The sequence below is a fragment of the Talaromyces rugulosus genome, chromosome IV (genome assembly GCF_013368755.1).
Source record: "Talaromyces rugulosus chromosome IV, complete sequence".
NCBI lineage: Eukaryota > Fungi > Ascomycota > Eurotiomycetes > Eurotiales > Trichocomaceae > Talaromyces > Talaromyces rugulosus.
Genome location: NC_049564.1, coordinates 4,825,972 through 4,842,193, shown reverse-complemented (window position 1 = coordinate 4,842,193; position 16,222 = coordinate 4,825,972). Strand labels below are relative to the sequence as shown.

Sequence of the window (16,222 nt, the reverse complement as noted above, 5' to 3'; positions counted from 1 at the left end):
TCGACATGGGATAACTATTTTAATAATCTAATATATCAATGTACATATCTTTTCAGGCAAGTTATATTAGTCTGATAATTTACATATTGCAACCGCTATGGAATACTATAATACAGTTATGACCACCCCCCTCCTTGATTGTAACCTCCTTGGTGACCACCCTGCCACGGGGGAGGGAATGAGCCTGGGGGCAGCTGTTGTCTGTTGCCCGGTTGATAAGGCGGCGGAAAAGCTGGCACGCCTGGCGGCACAAACATTTGGCCACCCTGAGTAAAGGGGGGCGGAGGTGGGCCGCCTTGAGACCATCCGCCGTTATAATTCTGGGGAGGCATGTTTCCATTGAAAGCCGGCGGGAATCCAGCATGGTTCTGATGAGGAGGATTCGAGTGGGGAGGAGGTGGTGGTGGTGGTGGTGGAGGAGGTTGATGTTGGCGATGGCCATGATGCGGATTGGGAAATGATGAAGGCGGCGTGGCAGGTCTTGGGGAATATGAATCAGACCGTGATCGCGATCTTGGTCTCGAATGCCGTCGACGGTCCCGGGAACGAGACCGAGAACGTGAGCGTGGCATTCGATCACCACGTCTGCTATATCCACTAGAATTGCTGTCTGAATAACGACGCCTGCGACGATCGTCCGCCCCGCGGCTGTCACTCCGACTGCGGCTTCGGGTAAGGTGCTTTTCCTTTCGCTTCTTCATCTGCACGCAGAAGTCTCGGGACCATCCGTAGTATGTATCCCCGTCGACAATGTCTCCGCTTTTCTCATCCCGAACAATCGCCTGCCCCAGTTCATTGATGTCGATCTCGGTGTTTTCGCCAAGTTCAAAGTCGGCGGAGCCATATATGCGGTCGACATCGTTAAAAAATCTTTTCAGCGCGCCAACGAGCTTTTGGTCTGGCGGACCAGGGACGAATTGGAGTGGCTTGACGATGTCGGGCCTGATGGGAGCTGTGGAGTCTGGGATGATGTGCGGGACGAAATTGCCAGCTGGCAGGTCATAATAGGGCGTGGATATATCTCCGTGGGTAGGTGGCATCATATAGGGTGCGTCTCTCCGGGTGTTTTTCGACTGCATATTGGCTGCGTCATCCACAAGACCGACTGATGCCTTGATTGCGTCTACCGATTCCGAATTGTTGACCGCCTCTCGTAGCTTGTTGATATAGTCGGTGTTATAGTATCCGTGATCAGACCACACCCCCAATAGCTGGTCTAGTCTTCGGTAGTGCTTAGGGTTCTTCTTGCGATCGTATGATGCGGCAAAGCCGAGCAATTCGACCACATGGGGTTGCAGCGCGCTACTAAAAGTGACAAAGGCGCCGGGCCCGCCATTGGTATGATACTTGGTATGGTGGAAGACGTCGTTCAGCAAGTACAAGATGTGGAGCCTGGTCCGTTTCCCAGACAGTTTTCGGCTGTCGGTCTGGGTGTGGGCATCCTCAAGGGAGGCCGGCTTGGACGATTCCGACAAAGCAGTCAGATATTTGCCCAGCACATTTGCTCTGTTTGACGAGGAAACAACATAGTGGAGAAGCCATTCCTTGCAAGTCTAATCACCAGAAATATGCAGAAAAAATTTAGTATTCACGTCTCGACGACAGGTACCAAAGGACAGCAACGGATCAGACCTGGACGTTGGTTCGCGAACAATGCGACAGAGCCTTGTCGAGTAAGGCATGGAAGGTCGAGATGTCGTCGCGCGGCACTGTAGAGGGATCCGGGCGCAGCAGGGCAGCAGAGAAAGACGCCTTGGCGATGGCGAGCTGGTGAGCAGCCATCTCTATACTCTATACTCTGTACTCTGTTGCTGTTTGATGTCAGATTATTTGGAGCCGGAAGCGGAAGCGGAAGCTGTGATGGAGCATGTGGGGAAGCTGGGCGGAACGCACGTGATTCCTTGTGCCTAAGGCGTAAGGCAGCAATTACTCTTTGTTCTCTAGACTCTAGTTACTACTACTTACCTACTAGTTACGTAGTACTCTACACTTTCGTACGTACAGAGTACGTTGTTTATTATTCTTCCAAGAAACTACCTACTATGTAACTGTAATACATGATGTAATATAGTATTAGAATCCAAAGTCTCTGCGATCTCGCACCAATGTCAGATCGAGGCAGTCGATGTCGCGGCCTTGGGTCGGCCCCGAAAACAAATTGTTACTACGTTGCACTATGCAATCGTAAGCTTTGTGGCGTGATTCGAGCAGTCAGGAATGTCTGACTCAGTCGATGATTGCTAATGCCGCAGCGCTGATTGGGCGGGTGGTGCCTGGCGGCCCCGATCGTTCTATATTTAACTGCTGAACGCCGCAGCCTCCATTAAATAAATACGTAGTTGCGCTTCCTCCAGGGTCCTTTCTCGCTGCCTGTCGCTTTCTCCGAATTATTCTGGCTGACTGCGTCGTGCCTCGTTCTGCGCTGCGCATAATCAACTCCTGCAAGTGCTGGATACCTAGAGAATCAGGTCGGTTTGCCAACTCGGTCTTCGTTCGGCCCCGCACATCTCCACATCCCTCCTGACACTCTGCTCATTGTTGATCGCGTGGTCATGCGTCCATCGATGGCCTTTATGAAGGGGCTGGATCCCCTTTCTGTGTATTGATTTTTCTCGTTCGCTGCAAACCACTTTATGTCGAGCCACAACTCACTTCTTCTAGACTCCAATATATAGTTTCCTACGGTCTTTGCAACATGGCTATCGCAATCGCAGTTCAAGGCATCCGCAACTCAGTGCGCCATTTCTCTGCCCATCGTCCACCTACAGACAGCCGGACTTCTCGCTTCGTTACTACCTCGTGCTTGGTCTCTATGGTCGTGCTGCCCTTTGTTCCTCCTGCACTGGAGAGTTCGCGAGAAAAGAATCTGGGATATCCTCACCACAACAAGTATGCGCCGGGAAATTCAAGACAATAAAGGTTATATATCTGACTCGTTTTCTAGAACACACTCGCTCCCACCGCTCTGTTTTCATGCCCGATAGATCGCCGCATTTTTGTATAAACCTATTCAGCCTGGCCATTGCATTCTGCAATGGCCCTCGCTATAACCATTATTGATACCCCCATTGCATTTGCTGCATTTCCAGCGCAAGGACTCGGCCAACGGAATGGGCGCCCAAAGCACATCATCCAAATGCGCTGACATTCGCTGCAATATAAACCAACACCAATGTCTCCTCGTTCAATTCCCCACCCGCAGCACGAGTCCGCATGTTTATTTGGATCTAGAGTTCACGGAGTTTACTTCCAGGCGTCATTCTTTTTGATTTCCTAGTTATTGATATCACTACGCAAAGAAATCCATCCTTTCTTTATTTTTTCCACTGCATGGTTAATATATTATTAAATCCCTAATGAAGGGGCCACTCTTTTATGGTAGATATCGGTTGCGCCAATTAGAAAACATTAAGGAAATTTTCTTACAAATATATACATACACACAACCCCCTCAAGATTGTAAATTCCTAGCTAAACCGATTTCCGCGTGGAGGTCGGAACGTCTGGGTGGCTTCGTACTTTGACTTTTCCAACAGTCTCTCCTCGTCCGTCTCGGGTTCATGCCGGGTCGGAGCCGGGTCATTGCTAGCTTCAGCACTCGGCGAGGCCGCATTATCCTTGCCCGCCCAAGAAGCGGCGTTTGCACGGCGGAGTGATGGGTCGTCTGTGGGTTTGGGTGCTCCGTTGGATGGTTTCGACGCAGTCTGCTGCCGAAGATGTTCTTGTTCCTTGGCTGCTAGCTCGGCCTTGCGTCTTCCTTCGGCTTCAAATCGGGTAGTGCGGTCGGCATTGATGGCTCTTTTCGCAAAGTAATACGCGCCACCACCGGCTAGTCATAGTTAGAATTGGCAATCAAGAAGCGCAGGAACTGGAAAGCTCGTATATCAATCGGAAAATATGAACTGCTGTAAAACCTACCCACACAAAGCGTTCCCCATCCAATCCTTAAGTTGCCAAAACGTCAGTTGCGCTAAATCGCAGCAGTAGCGGGTGGATGTCTGTCATACCAGGTAGATCTGATCTGTCAACAATTGCATGTTACATTAGCCATCGGGTATGAGGTTCGGGTCACTCTTCTAGCAATCTTACCGTGTTCATGGTGTCCGAGCGAAGGATCAATCGATAACAGAGAGAGCTGTTGCAAGAACACAAAATGACGTTGTCCGGAAGGACTCGAAAACGGAGGGCGCACTAGGCCGAGGCAGGCTAGCGCATGCTAGCCCGCTTCCGGGCGCTCAGCGGCAGCCTCCAAGTTCTGCCTAGCCTTACCATGCGGGTCTCTTAGATATCACTTCAACCTCCGCTCTACCGTTCCTTCTCCCCTCTCACCGTTGTTTAATAAGTCGTCGCCGCTCTTGGGAGGGCGCTGGTATCTGACTGTTGGACTGTCTTTATTAAAAGAGTTGCCGTCTTAGTTGCCAGTCTCTCGTCTCACGTTATCTTTGTCCACCTTTTGCAGCACTCGTTTGCCACTCGCCGTCTTCTTGATTGATACCATGGCACACAAACGCAAGGCGACCGAACACGGCTCGACTCGGGCCTCGAAACGAGCGACACCTGTTCCCAATACACCGCAAGACGTTGGCAGCAGCGACGAGTATTCCGAGTACGATGAGAAGGTAGAGAAGACACAAGAGCTGGTCGAGAAGTTTTCCCTGGAATCGTTCAGCAGGACACAAAAGGGCGCCGGCGAAGGGTTTGATCCTCACTATGGCTACAAGGACTTCTCGTCGTTGCCTCTGAAACCGGACCACGCCAACCGGCCTCTGTGGATCGAGCCTCTCAAAGGCACCATCACCCTGGAGAGTTTCTCTCCACTTGCGTCTCAGGCTGCCGACTTTTTGACGACTATTGCCGAGCCGCTATCCAGGCCCGTCCACTTGCACGAATACAGGTTGACTGGAAACAGTCTGTACGCTGCCGTTTCTGTTGGCCTGGAGCCCAAGGATATCATTCATTTCCTCGACCGTCTTTCCAAGACTCCTCTTCCTGATGCTATTCAATCTTTCATCGTCAACTTCACCAAGTCGTACGGCAAAATCAAACTAGTTCTCAACAATAACAAATATTTTGTCGAAAGCACAGACCCAGGAATGCTGCAGATGCTTCTCCAGGATGACGTTATTGGCACCCAGCGTGTCCAAGGCTCCGAGGGTATTACTCAACAGGCGGCGCCGAAGATGGCTGGACTTGTCATTCCGGGTACCAAAGATGCTGCTGGTGTGAAACAGGCGAATCAGAATTCGGGGGACCAGGGTGCTGCGAATGGCACGACAGCAGAGGCTCCCAAAGAGGACGATTTCTTGGCGACTATTCGAGATGAGGATGATGATGACGACCAAGCACAGGTTCATAGCTTTCAGATTCCTAATGACGCTGTTGAATCTGTCAAGGCCAGGTGTCAAGCAATGGGTTGTCCAGCCCTCGAAGAGTATGACTTTCGAAACGACAAAGACAACCCTACGCTTGATATCGATTTAAAGCCGAACGCTCAAATCCGAAGTTATCAAGAGAAGAGTCTAAGTAAGATGTTTGGTAATGGTCGTGCTAAAAGTGGAATTATCGTTTTGCCCTGTGGTGCGGGGAAAACACTCGTCGGTATAACGGCCGCTTGCACAATCAAGAAGGGAATTATAGTCCTGTGTACTAGCTCCATGTCGGTCGTCCAGTGGCGAAACGAGTTTATTCGATGGTCAAATATCGACCCCAGCGATATTGCCATTTTCACATCTGACAATAAAGAAAAGTTCAAGCGATCGACCGGTATCATTGTGTCGACCTATTCCATGGTTTCTCAAACGAGGGCCCGATCATACGATGCCCAAAAGATGATGGATTGGTTGACACAACGAGAATGGGGACTGATGATATTGGACGAAGTGCACGTCGTGCCAGCATCGATGTTCCGAAAGGTCACGTCCACCATTGCTTGTCAAACCAAACTAGGTTTAACTGCAACACTTCTTCGAGAAGACGACAAGATCAAGGATTTGAACTTTTTGATCGGCCCCAAGCTGTACGAAGCCAACTGGATGGAACTGGCCGAGCAGGGCCATATTGCCAAGGTCCAATGTGCCGAGGTGTGGTGCCCAATGACGACCGAATTTTACTCGGAATACATGCGGGAAAAGTCACGAAAAGCAGCATTGCTATACATTATGAACCCGCGAAAATTCCAGGCTTGCCAGTTCCTAATTGACTACCACGAGAAAAGAGGCGATAAAATCATCGTTTTCTCCGATAATGTCTACGCTCTAGAGCGGTACGCTTTGAAACTGGGTAAGGCTTACATTTACGGTGGCACCCCCCAGAACGAACGCATGCGTATTTTGGAAAACTTTCAGCATAACGAGCAAGTCAACACCATTTTCCTGTCCAAAATTGGAGACACGTCTCTCGATCTTCCCGAAGCCACCTGCCTCATCCAGATTTCTTCGCACTACGGTTCTCGTCGACAGGAAGCACAACGCTTAGGTCGTATCTTGCGAGCCAAGCGTCGTAACGATGAAGGCTTCAATGCGTTTTTCTACTCTCTCGTTTCAAAGGACACTGACGAGATGTTTTACTCCTCCAAACGGCAAGCCTTCCTCGTTGACCAAGGTTACGCTTTCAAGGTCATCACACATTTACAAGGAATTGAAAATCTCGATGGCCTCGCGTATGCTACCCCGGCTGAACGGCGTGAACTCCTTCAGGAAGTGATGCTCCAGAACGAAACGTCGGCCGAGGTCGAGCTGGTCACGGACGACCTCTTCAGTGAGCGATCTGGTGGCCAACGAGTCGCAAGGGGGAAAAAGGCAGCCGTCAAGCGCAGCGCTGCGACGCTCAGTGGTCTTGCTGGCGGCGAAGATATGGCTTATGTGGAGTATAACAAGTCCCGCAATAAGCAACTCAAGGACAAGGCGCAGCATCATCCGTTGTTCAAGAAGATTGCTCGGGATCAGCAGAGACGAAAGGACGCTATGAAGGACATGACGTGAACACACTTTAAGAGCAGAGCACGACAAACCGATATTTAGTTCTGTCTCATGCATTCTTAACACAACATATTAAGCGGGCGTTTGGGCGTTGCATTCATGTTTTATAATCTAACCATCAATTGATGATATCAATATACACCATCAATCAAATTGATTTTGAAAATTCCCTAGTTAACTTTCTTCGATAGTCAATCCATGGAATGTAATCTATGATTGTCTATGCATTGACTGGCTTGAGTGAGACTTGTATTTTCATTATAGACATCTCAAAAAAGCCCTCCTTATATTCTTTTACACCACATTTATGACATTCATTCAACCGAGACACTCAAAAAGAAAACCACATCTAGGCACCAATGTTGACTTGGTGCAGAGCAGGGTCCTGCTCTTCAGGAGTGTCGAAGATGTTAATAGGCCAGCGAGGCGAGTTGACAACAGCTGGAATGTTGAATCGCTTGTTTTCGCTACCGATAGCATCGATCTTGGCGATCTCTTCGGGGGAGAGCTCGACGTCGGTGAAGTTCTCGACAATGCGCGATGCGGTAACGGACTTGGGGATGACGCTGTGGCCGCCAACCTGGGCCCAGGCAAGGCTGTATAGAAAATGGGATGTTAGGTTTTTGTTACGTGTTTATTTTATATTTTAGCGAGGGTTCCAACTTACGCAGCTTGTGCGGGGGTGACGGTCTTGCCAGTGCGCTTAGAGGCGCTCTCGGCGGCCTCCTTGACCTCAGGGCGGGTGATGACCAGAGGCACGCCGACCGAGTTGTTTCCAAAGCCCTAGATGTTTGTCAGCATGGTGTGTGCATGTAAATCTGCATCAGAGGAGTAAATACCGAGTAAGCGGTGATGTGAATGCCCTTCTGCTTGGCGTAGTCGATCAGAGGAGGGTTGAGGAGGTATGGGTGACGCTCAATCTGGTTGACTGCGGGCACGACGCCGGTGGCATTGATGATTGCCTCGAGCTGGACGGAAGAATCTGTTAGATATGGACATTTTACCATAGGAAGAGAGAGATAAACACGTACATGCTTAATGGAGTAGTTGGACACACCAACGGCACGGGTCTTGGTCTTGGGGAGTTTGGTCACGGCTAAGAGAAACCTGCATCAGTAACCAGATCGGCCAATGCTATTCTTAATAGTAACATACCTTTCCAGGTGTCAATAATGGAAATGTCGTCATCAATGTCCACCAGGCCGTCGGCTTGAAGGGGGAAAAGTTTGAGGATATCCCTCTTCGACTTGAAGGCGGAGGGCCAGTGGATGAGGTAAAGCTAACGAACGTCAATCAACCGGAACACGCAAGGCAGGAAAAAGAAAGCTCACATCAAGGTAGGTCAGACCGAGCTCCTTCAGGGTGTCGTCCAAGGCAGCCTCGACGTCGTCGGGGTGGAATTGACTTTTCTTCTGTTAACTTGGTTCCTGGGCGAAATCAACATCATCATAACATACCTGCACCACAGCTTCGAAGTCTATCCCCAACGGTTGTCAGCCCCTGTTTATCTTCCGGTGTTCTTGCAACTTACAATGAAGACATCTTCGCGCTTAATGCCGAACTCCTTGAAGGCTCTGGCGATACCCTGGCCAACCTCGACCTGGTTCTCGTAGCTGGTTTTCACAGAATTGTTAGCATTTTCTGTCTTCTTTTTTTTTCCTCTTCCACCACCCGCTTGGGGGTTCAAAAGGTGTGTGCCTACATCTTGGCAAGATCCTAATGACAACCAGTCAGTATAAAACCAAAACAGTTACAGCGCAGCAAAGAGAGACACTCACCAAGTGACGATAGCCAGCCTTCAATGCCAGGTAAACGCCCTCGCCGACTTCTCCTGGGGCAGCCTGCCAGGTACCGTATCCTCGGACACTATAACGAGTTGAGTAACGGGTCGCAATCTTTTTTTGGCGTGCGCAGAGAGTGACTTACGGGATTTCGGCACCAGTGTTGAGTTTTGCGGTCGTTCCGAGAGACATTTTGGATCTTGTAGCAGGGAATTGTCTGATGTGAATATGAATTATGGACGATGGAGAGAGAGAAGATGCAGGAAAGAACAAAGAGAAGGCGCGTGGGAGGGGGAGACTCAAATAATATATCGGGAGCCAGCCCCGCAGTCATGAGTGCCCTGCGCAGAGCGCACGCCTTAGCAACGCAGTATTAGTTGCCATGATACATGTACTGTATTACTCCAAGGCGCCCCTCCGAACGTGGGATGCATGCCCCGCAGTGCTATAGTTCTTCTGTCTGCGTTCTCGTTACATGGTAATAATACTGCGTACATAGTACATACCGGTCTGAGCGCCGATCGGACTTGCTCCGATTATTCGCCCAAGCGGGTGATGACGTCGTGCCCGCGCCTAATAGATATTTACCCGTTGACACTGGTATTGCGCGCAATGTCAGCAACTACATACAATGTTTCTCATATCTCTCTTCTATTTTACAGACATTCGTACTTTATTTACAGCACATTGAAATGAACTTTACGAAAGAGAAACGACGGCGGCGATTGGTGGAACGTGGAAACGTGGGATTCTCCACCAGTCGTGACTCAGCGGCTCGGCGGGAAGCGCTCCGGTCGGCTCGCTCCATTCCTGCCCGATTGGGAAGTATTTAACCGACCCCGCTGCGGGTTGACCTGCCTCCTTGTAAGGAGTACATATAAAGCTCTTGACTATGCAACCCTCCTAGCATCGATTTGAAGCCTCATTAATCAGCCAATATGATCGGCCGCTAGTCGCTAGTCACTGCACTGTCAATGAATACACTAACCTTCTGTTTGGGGCTCGGTACCGACTAACGCGAACATATACTGACCAAGAATAACATGAAGTTGTTGCCAAAACACTACCATGGCACCTGACATCTATTGATATTCCAGTAAAGTAAAGCTCTACATTCTATATAATGAGCTAATATCATTTAAAGTTGTCAATATAAAGTTGTGCCACCCCACGAACAGTAAAATGCGGAGTGCGGGGTGAGCTTATTCCGGGTGGCCATGTCCGATGATGTAGCTCTTACCCAATCCTGCTTATGAAGCAACCTCATGCCTCCATACTACATGTAAAGTCTGTGTTGCTGATTTTAATGTTGCACCTGAAGTTGGACTTGTTTGATTTTCAAGCTTTTAGTAGATGTCTCTACTGAGTCGTTGCTTTGGCTTGAATACTATCAAAATCTCGCTTGCTCGACAAAGTATCAGTAGCGCGACATCACGAAAGTGGAAAAACTCTATAACCACCGCAAGCAACCAAAGCATATTCTATACCTCTGAGATACGGCAACCCGTCAAAATGGCTACTGCAACAACCATCAAACTGTCGTTGGCGGACACTGGCGTGTTTTCCTCCGGTGCAAGGGAGGACTCTGCCAAACTTGCCAGCGAACTTCTGCAGGAGGACATGCGAACGCATCACATTTTCTTCAACAAGAAAAGATTCCACAGTGAGCCACGTATGACAAACAAGTTAACCTCGGAAGCTGACTCGTGTACCAGACCATATCGTCCATCATTTACTCACCCTCTTCGCCTTGGGAGCTTCTCCGCAAGATATACAGGCTGCCTACGACCGGGGCCATAGCTATCAGAGATCATCATATCCAGTAGAAAGCGATGTTGTTCACTCTATTATCGAGAAAAGAAACTTCAAAGACTACCTTGGAATAGAAGAACATTACTCAAGCTTCCTAGCTTATTTTCAGCAAGAAATCGACGCCAAAGGAGTTTCATCAGTGCTTCAAGAGCACTTGTTTACAGAGGATGAACATGCTGATGATATGCTCACGAGAATGTTTGCAGGCGAGTTCTTCCCTGCTGCTGTCTCTGTGGAGTGATTCATAAGAAAATATTTAGGATTGATCCATCCCATTATTCATCTTGGATTCGGGATCGAATTCAACCAGCCAGCCATTGTTGCCCAAGGCCTTGCCGAAGCTGCTGTGCATGAGAACTGGATTGCCCCCTTTCTGGAAGGTGCCGAAAGGGCAGCTGGTGGCGTCGGATCCCAACCTGGGAAATCTTTGACTCAGTTGCTGAGAGATGTTCGTAAAGACAAAGTTCTTTCAGAGAGTGTACAGTGGGGTGATGGTAATTATATGAGGAATGGGACCTTGAAAAGAGCCCCTGAAAAGATGGAAGAATATGCAAAACAGTACACGGTATCACCAAATAGCCTGGAAACGCAGCTGGCGGAGATGATCAACGCGCTGGGTGAGTAGATAATGTCGGCTGAAAGAGTTGCGCTTAATTTTGTGATGTAGTGTATTGCTCTGCCGCGTCACAACATCCACCAAAAGCAGTGAAATTCGAATTCCTCCTGATCCACGCGCTCAACTGTTCGGTATTCTTCTCCGCTATCTTGGACCGTCCGTGGATTAGTCCCCGTACAAAAGTCCGGTTGCTTGAATGGAAAGGCCGCATGGACTTGCTTTTATACGTGTCTCGTGGCACTCCGCCACTTGATTTGGATGAAATTGTGAATTATCCAGTCACCAGGAATTGGAAAGAGATTTTTAATACTGGAAACACACATCCGGCAGATGATAGCCACGTTGTGAAACTGATCCGGGCCATTGCCAATGGAGAGCGCGTCTGCAAGCCGTTGGAAGACCGGGGAGAAGCGGGTGAGTTTATGATCAAGGGAGATTCATGGCTCAAAGCAGGTAATATGGGTGAGTCTTTAATCCTTGATGTGGTAAAGAGTGGTGGCGCTAACATTTGCCTAGCGATCGACTCGACGCTATCGGACCAGAGATGGATTTTTGGAAACGGATTTGACGAAGCTTGGTCAGAGGTTGAGGATCGCCCTCGATTGTAAATTAGATCTCGCACTCGAAATTGACAGTGTACAAGCATTTGCTGTCTTCTGTATTTATGAACAGATTGTATATCTAAGACGTATCCTAAATACAAGTCCACTACTAAATGTCAACAACCACTCCTTGATAGCCATCGCGTCAAAGGCATACTCCAGAAGCACTCGCCACGACCTTCTTGGAGAGAACTGACAAAAGCCTCAATTTCCTTCAAAATACAAAGTGACCGCGTCGAGAGCGCGACCGTCTGCGGAAAATGGCCCTCGCTGCTCGCCGTGCCTTTGGAAATTTCCATATCAAATGACCCGAAAGATGTGCATCTGCCTCTACTGGGTCAACACCGTTCTTTGCCGCTTTTACATAATATTTCGTGATAAATCAGGCATCGCTCACAGATACGAACTGAGGCGACCCAGCGACCCAGCGCTAGTCCCTCGTGGCTAGCCGCGCCTTACCATATGCGGTAACAACCAATTGCGCGGGGATACATGGAACGAGGTAGATTATAACTATTGGGCATCATGTTCTAGAAAGTGTTGAGCAATCCGGTCCCTGTATGTATTATGTTCAGTGCCCACCGCGATACAGCCTTACCAAACTGCGGTGCTCAGTGGCAAAAAAAAAATTCGGGGAAAAAAATTAACATATGAATTTGACTGCACCTACTCGGACTTGAACCGAGGAACCTCTTGATTACTAGTCAAGCGCTCTACCAACTGAGCTACAGGTGCTGATGTTGGAATTTTCCAATCCAAGTTAATAAGTTTACAGCTCCGATCCTTGCTGGAAGTATTTAAGCGTGAGTCTACTTTCGACATTTTCTGCCCGCAAAAGACAAAGGTTTCCCTGCTAATTTATATAAAATTAATCGTATGAATATATTTTTCGTAATACATTAAATATATATGCCTTAGAACTAGACTGCGCAGTGCAGCAACGACGACGCCTTTCTACGCACAAACCCCCTCACTGGGTCGCCTCAGGCAGTTAGTAGCATACAATACGGCCCCGCCACCAGATTGGTCCAACTTTCACATTCCGGTATAGCAAATTATAATAGATAGTGTGAGACTTAATATCTTCTAGAAACATTGAGCCCTTTTTTTTTAAGGCTCTACATATAGACGTCAAGGAAACCTGTTAAGTCTGGAGCCAAGATAATATAGTTAGCGTCAAGATATATATTTTGTTTTTATATACACGCAAACAACCAGTTGACATTGAAGCACATGTATAATGAGATATCTACAAAACACAGCAACAAGGGTGGCACAAAGAATGTGGCTAGATTGCAGATAGCCTAGCTTACGCTCTACTAGGAGTATGTAGTGTTACAAAGAGAAGTTACTAAAAGGAAAAATACACTATATAAAACTAGCGCGTGAAGCTGCTGAAGCAGGAACCGCCATAACTGTTGAAATCGGTAGGCTAGGGGTTGCATAAAACTTCAAGATAATAAGATTGGGTTGACTGGATGACCTGGAGAACATGAAGCTATCTAGGGTGAAAATCACTTGTGAATCTGTGATAATGTTGAGTTAGCCACTGTATAACAGTAGCACTACAGTTGCCGACAGGCCTCTCTAAGTATGCTACTGCAAGTAGCAATTTTATCAACTAGCAGCACCAATCCACCTAACGCTAACATAGTATGGTATTGCATATCAGCATTCGGTATTTAGCATTTGTTCCATGATTAGCATCCCTATGCCTGGTCGGCAGTTTCAGACCACCGTGGAATCTTACATTGCTTGCACACTAATTAGGGTAGAAATATGACATGACAATATAATCACTTTTAATTCGGGTAATCATAAAGAATAGTGTGAAATCGTATCATCTTTTCATAGGTATATATTCAACAGACAATATTGAACTGGTCTTTGAAATCCATCAAGAACTCTCATATATAAAGAGGATAGACCACTACATTTCCGTCACAGAGCTAGTATCAAGCAGGTCAATTTCAGTCCCACTGAAAGTATATGCTCTAGGAGTTGACGAAAAGCGATGCGTAGTTACTGCCTAGTTTCAAAGGCAAGAAAGAGAGCTCTCAATTAGTTTCCATACAGTAAACACAAGAGACAAAAGATACACAGTGCCTAGAGTATACTTTGAATATCTTAGTATCCAAGATCATATAGAAATGAATTGTCGACAGAGCAGAGTATCACTGTCCCGCATACTTCACGATATATCTGCGGTGGGGAGGGAAACGAGTAAAAGCCTGTTTGTTCTGTTTGCACATATCACGTGGTGATAACGGTCGCGTCCGAGCTCTTGCCGTTACCGCCCGCTCTCGGTTCACTTCTCGGAATCAATCGCGTCTATCAGTCTGTCAATATTTTTTTCGAATGTTTATTTGGCCTCACAAAATCTATAAAAATGGCTGGCGCATCTAGCACCGATAAACCAAGCACTCAAAATACCGATGCGCGCGATAAGCCACCAACCGATACAGCGCGTACGGAGACCGAAGAACAAAATCCGTTTATCGCTTTTCGCCGCTATGCCGATGAGCAGATATCCTCCATGCTGCAGTCGGTGATGGGCATTCCGTCAATGATGGCTCCTCCGCATTCCAATAAATGGCCACAGTTTGACGAAGAGATTCAGCAGCGACTCCGGAGAAACGAACCCGCTGAGCCCAATGGCGACGAAGATCGATCGACTGATCGGTGGAACCGCGGACATTGGGGATCTGGCCATGATGGAGATTTCTTTGGTTCATGGGGGTTTCCTCGTCATTCACTAAACTCTTTTGAATCCTTTTTTGACGAGCGATCTCCTTTTGGATTTGGCGGGTTCTTTTCTCCCGATAGCGCCTTCTTTGGGGGAGACTCGCAAACTTGGCCTATTTCATATCTCTTATTGAGCCCTTATTCCCCTCTCCATCTTGAGCGATCACAAGGCAGAAACCGGCATCAGCAAGGAATGCTATCGTCTTTTTTCTCACCATACGAGGCTGTGGAACTGGATCCTTCCGAGCCACGATGGCGAGATGCCTTTGAGGACCTTCTAAGAGTCGAAAACGGACTGGCCTTACTGGACCAGAGCAATGGCTCTGATCGCAGCAGACAACCACCAAATGAGTGGCTGCGAGGATTAGTCCAGAGGGGCAGCATTGGCAGCAACTGGAGATTGACAGGGCCAGATGACCATCGATATGGTCTCGCTCTGGAGAGACCTCAACAGTATAATGATATTAACGGAAACCCACGAATAGAACGGCAACCAGACACCGAAAAAGAAAATATAATCGAGAAAATCGAGCCCGAGACAGAACTCGATCTATACGACCGTTTTCTAAACGATATTGCCAGCTCCCATGAAAAATACTCACGAGCCTTTGCGGACAGCCCTCTGATGCGTCTTCTAGAAGAAGAACGCAAGCGGCATTTGGAACAACAGGAGGACCAAAGAGAACCTCACACGGAGAAGACAGAAAGCAAAGATTGGCTCGAATATACTGCGAACGGGAACCGGGAATTGCTGGATTCTCAGTATACAAATGATCAATCGTCTGGTGAACCGAATGTTGTTTCCACGATGACAAGGACTGTTCGACGCACCCAGCCTGATGGTTCTATTTCCACAAAAACAATCAAAACCAGACGCTTCGCAGATGGTAGCGAGGAGAGCAATGAATCCGTGGAAGTTATCCCCCCACCAACCCAAAAGAACGAAAATCAGCAAGGCTCTTCTAATGAAGAGAAAGGCGACAACAACTCTTCGGGCGGATGGTTTTGGACTCGCTAAACATTCCGTTGTCTTATATCAAACGTTTTCCACGAATTTTCTATGTTTATGACCACACTTGAACGAAAACCTCCCTTTGTATAATCCTACTTTCCCCTCCTATCTGTTTATTTAACTTTGATCAAATATTTTGCGCTTCATATTTATCAGAACATACTGTAACTCCCTACTCTAAAGAGTGTTTGCATCCGTGGCGAAAGCGAACCACATCTTTTCATTTTGTTAATACTCGCCGAAATCCGTCAAGTATGATCTTGAATTTGCTTTTTCACCAGCTGATAGTTAAGATAATTTATTTCTGTCTCTTTGGTAGCACTGTTCTTTTAAAAACTTTAAATAACGAGAGGTTGTTAAGGTTTTAGATAATTACGGGGGGCATGTTAACTGACCGAGTAGAAGCGATTTTTCAACAAAAAGATCAGATTTTTACCGGAAAATCCAAACGTTAGAAACGAGAGAAATATAAAGGCAATATTGAAATTCAAGTTTGTTGACTAGGACCTGGTTGATACCCCCAAGCAAAAAAAGAGATCATTGACGAGTAGAGATATTAGCCTAGGAATATCGAGCCTCTCCGTTTAACAAAAGCTTATAGGAGGCTTCACAGTGGCAGAGTGTACTACATGTAGGACTGATGTATAAATATTACTGATAGTTTCATTTTCACAAGG

General features: G+C 47.6%; 6 protein-coding genes and 1 non-coding gene across 7 annotated transcripts; 3 read left to right on the top strand and 4 right to left on the bottom strand.

The window, feature by feature from the left end:
• Positions 1-116: 116 nt before the first annotated feature.
• TRUGW13939_08395 (uncharacterized protein) lies at positions 117-1,782 on the bottom strand (the record flags this gene model as incomplete). Its single annotated transcript, XM_035491529.1, has 2 exons — positions 117-1,553; positions 1,633-1,782. The coding sequence occupies 2 exons, from the start codon at positions 1,780-1,782 to the stop codon at positions 117-119; spliced, it is 1,587 nt and encodes a 528-aa protein (XP_035347422.1).
• Positions 1,783-3,467: 1,685 nt separating this feature from the next.
• TRUGW13939_08394 (uncharacterized protein) lies at positions 3,468-4,098 on the bottom strand (the record flags this gene model as incomplete). The annotated part of the gene is made up of 4 exons (XM_035491528.1): positions 3,468-3,829; positions 3,919-3,944; positions 4,008-4,021; positions 4,090-4,098. 4 exons carry the CDS (start codon positions 4,096-4,098, stop codon positions 3,468-3,470), a joined length of 411 nt encoding a protein of 136 aa, XP_035347421.1.
• Positions 4,099-4,496: 398 nt separating this feature from the next.
• Positions 4,497-6,980, top strand: TRUGW13939_08393 (uncharacterized protein; the record flags this gene model as incomplete). Its single annotated transcript, XM_035491527.1, has 1 exon — positions 4,497-6,980. The coding sequence occupies one exon, from the start codon at positions 4,497-4,499 to the stop codon at positions 6,978-6,980; it is 2,484 nt and encodes an 827-aa protein (XP_035347420.1).
• Positions 6,981-7,326: 346 nt separating this feature from the next.
• On the bottom strand, positions 7,327-8,950 carry TRUGW13939_08392 (uncharacterized protein; the record flags this gene model as incomplete). Its single annotated transcript, XM_035491526.1, has 10 exons — positions 7,327-7,573; positions 7,645-7,760; positions 7,817-7,945; positions 8,009-8,073; positions 8,133-8,256; positions 8,309-8,389; positions 8,509-8,590; positions 8,680-8,693; positions 8,756-8,843; positions 8,904-8,950. The coding sequence occupies 10 exons, from the start codon at positions 8,948-8,950 to the stop codon at positions 7,327-7,329; spliced, it is 993 nt and encodes a 330-aa protein (XP_035347419.1).
• A 1,320-nt stretch (positions 8,951-10,270) lies between these two features.
• On the top strand, positions 10,271-11,794 carry TRUGW13939_08391 (uncharacterized protein; the record flags this gene model as incomplete). The annotated part of the gene is made up of 5 exons (XM_035491525.1): positions 10,271-10,421; positions 10,474-10,802; positions 10,881-11,187; positions 11,238-11,648; positions 11,703-11,794. 5 exons carry the CDS (start codon positions 10,271-10,273, stop codon positions 11,792-11,794), a joined length of 1,290 nt encoding a protein of 429 aa, XP_035347418.1.
• Positions 11,795-12,449: 655 nt separating this feature from the next.
• TRUGW13939_08390 lies at positions 12,450-12,523 on the bottom strand. Its single transcript has one exon. It is a non-coding gene; the product is annotated as a tRNA-Thr (tRNA).
• A 1,654-nt stretch (positions 12,524-14,177) lies between these two features.
• On the top strand, positions 14,178-15,551 carry TRUGW13939_08389 (uncharacterized protein; the record flags this gene model as incomplete). The annotated part of the gene is made up of 1 exon (XM_035491524.1): positions 14,178-15,551. One exon carries the CDS (start codon positions 14,178-14,180, stop codon positions 15,549-15,551), a length of 1,374 nt encoding a protein of 457 aa, XP_035347417.1.
• Positions 15,552-16,222: the final 671 nt, after the last annotated feature.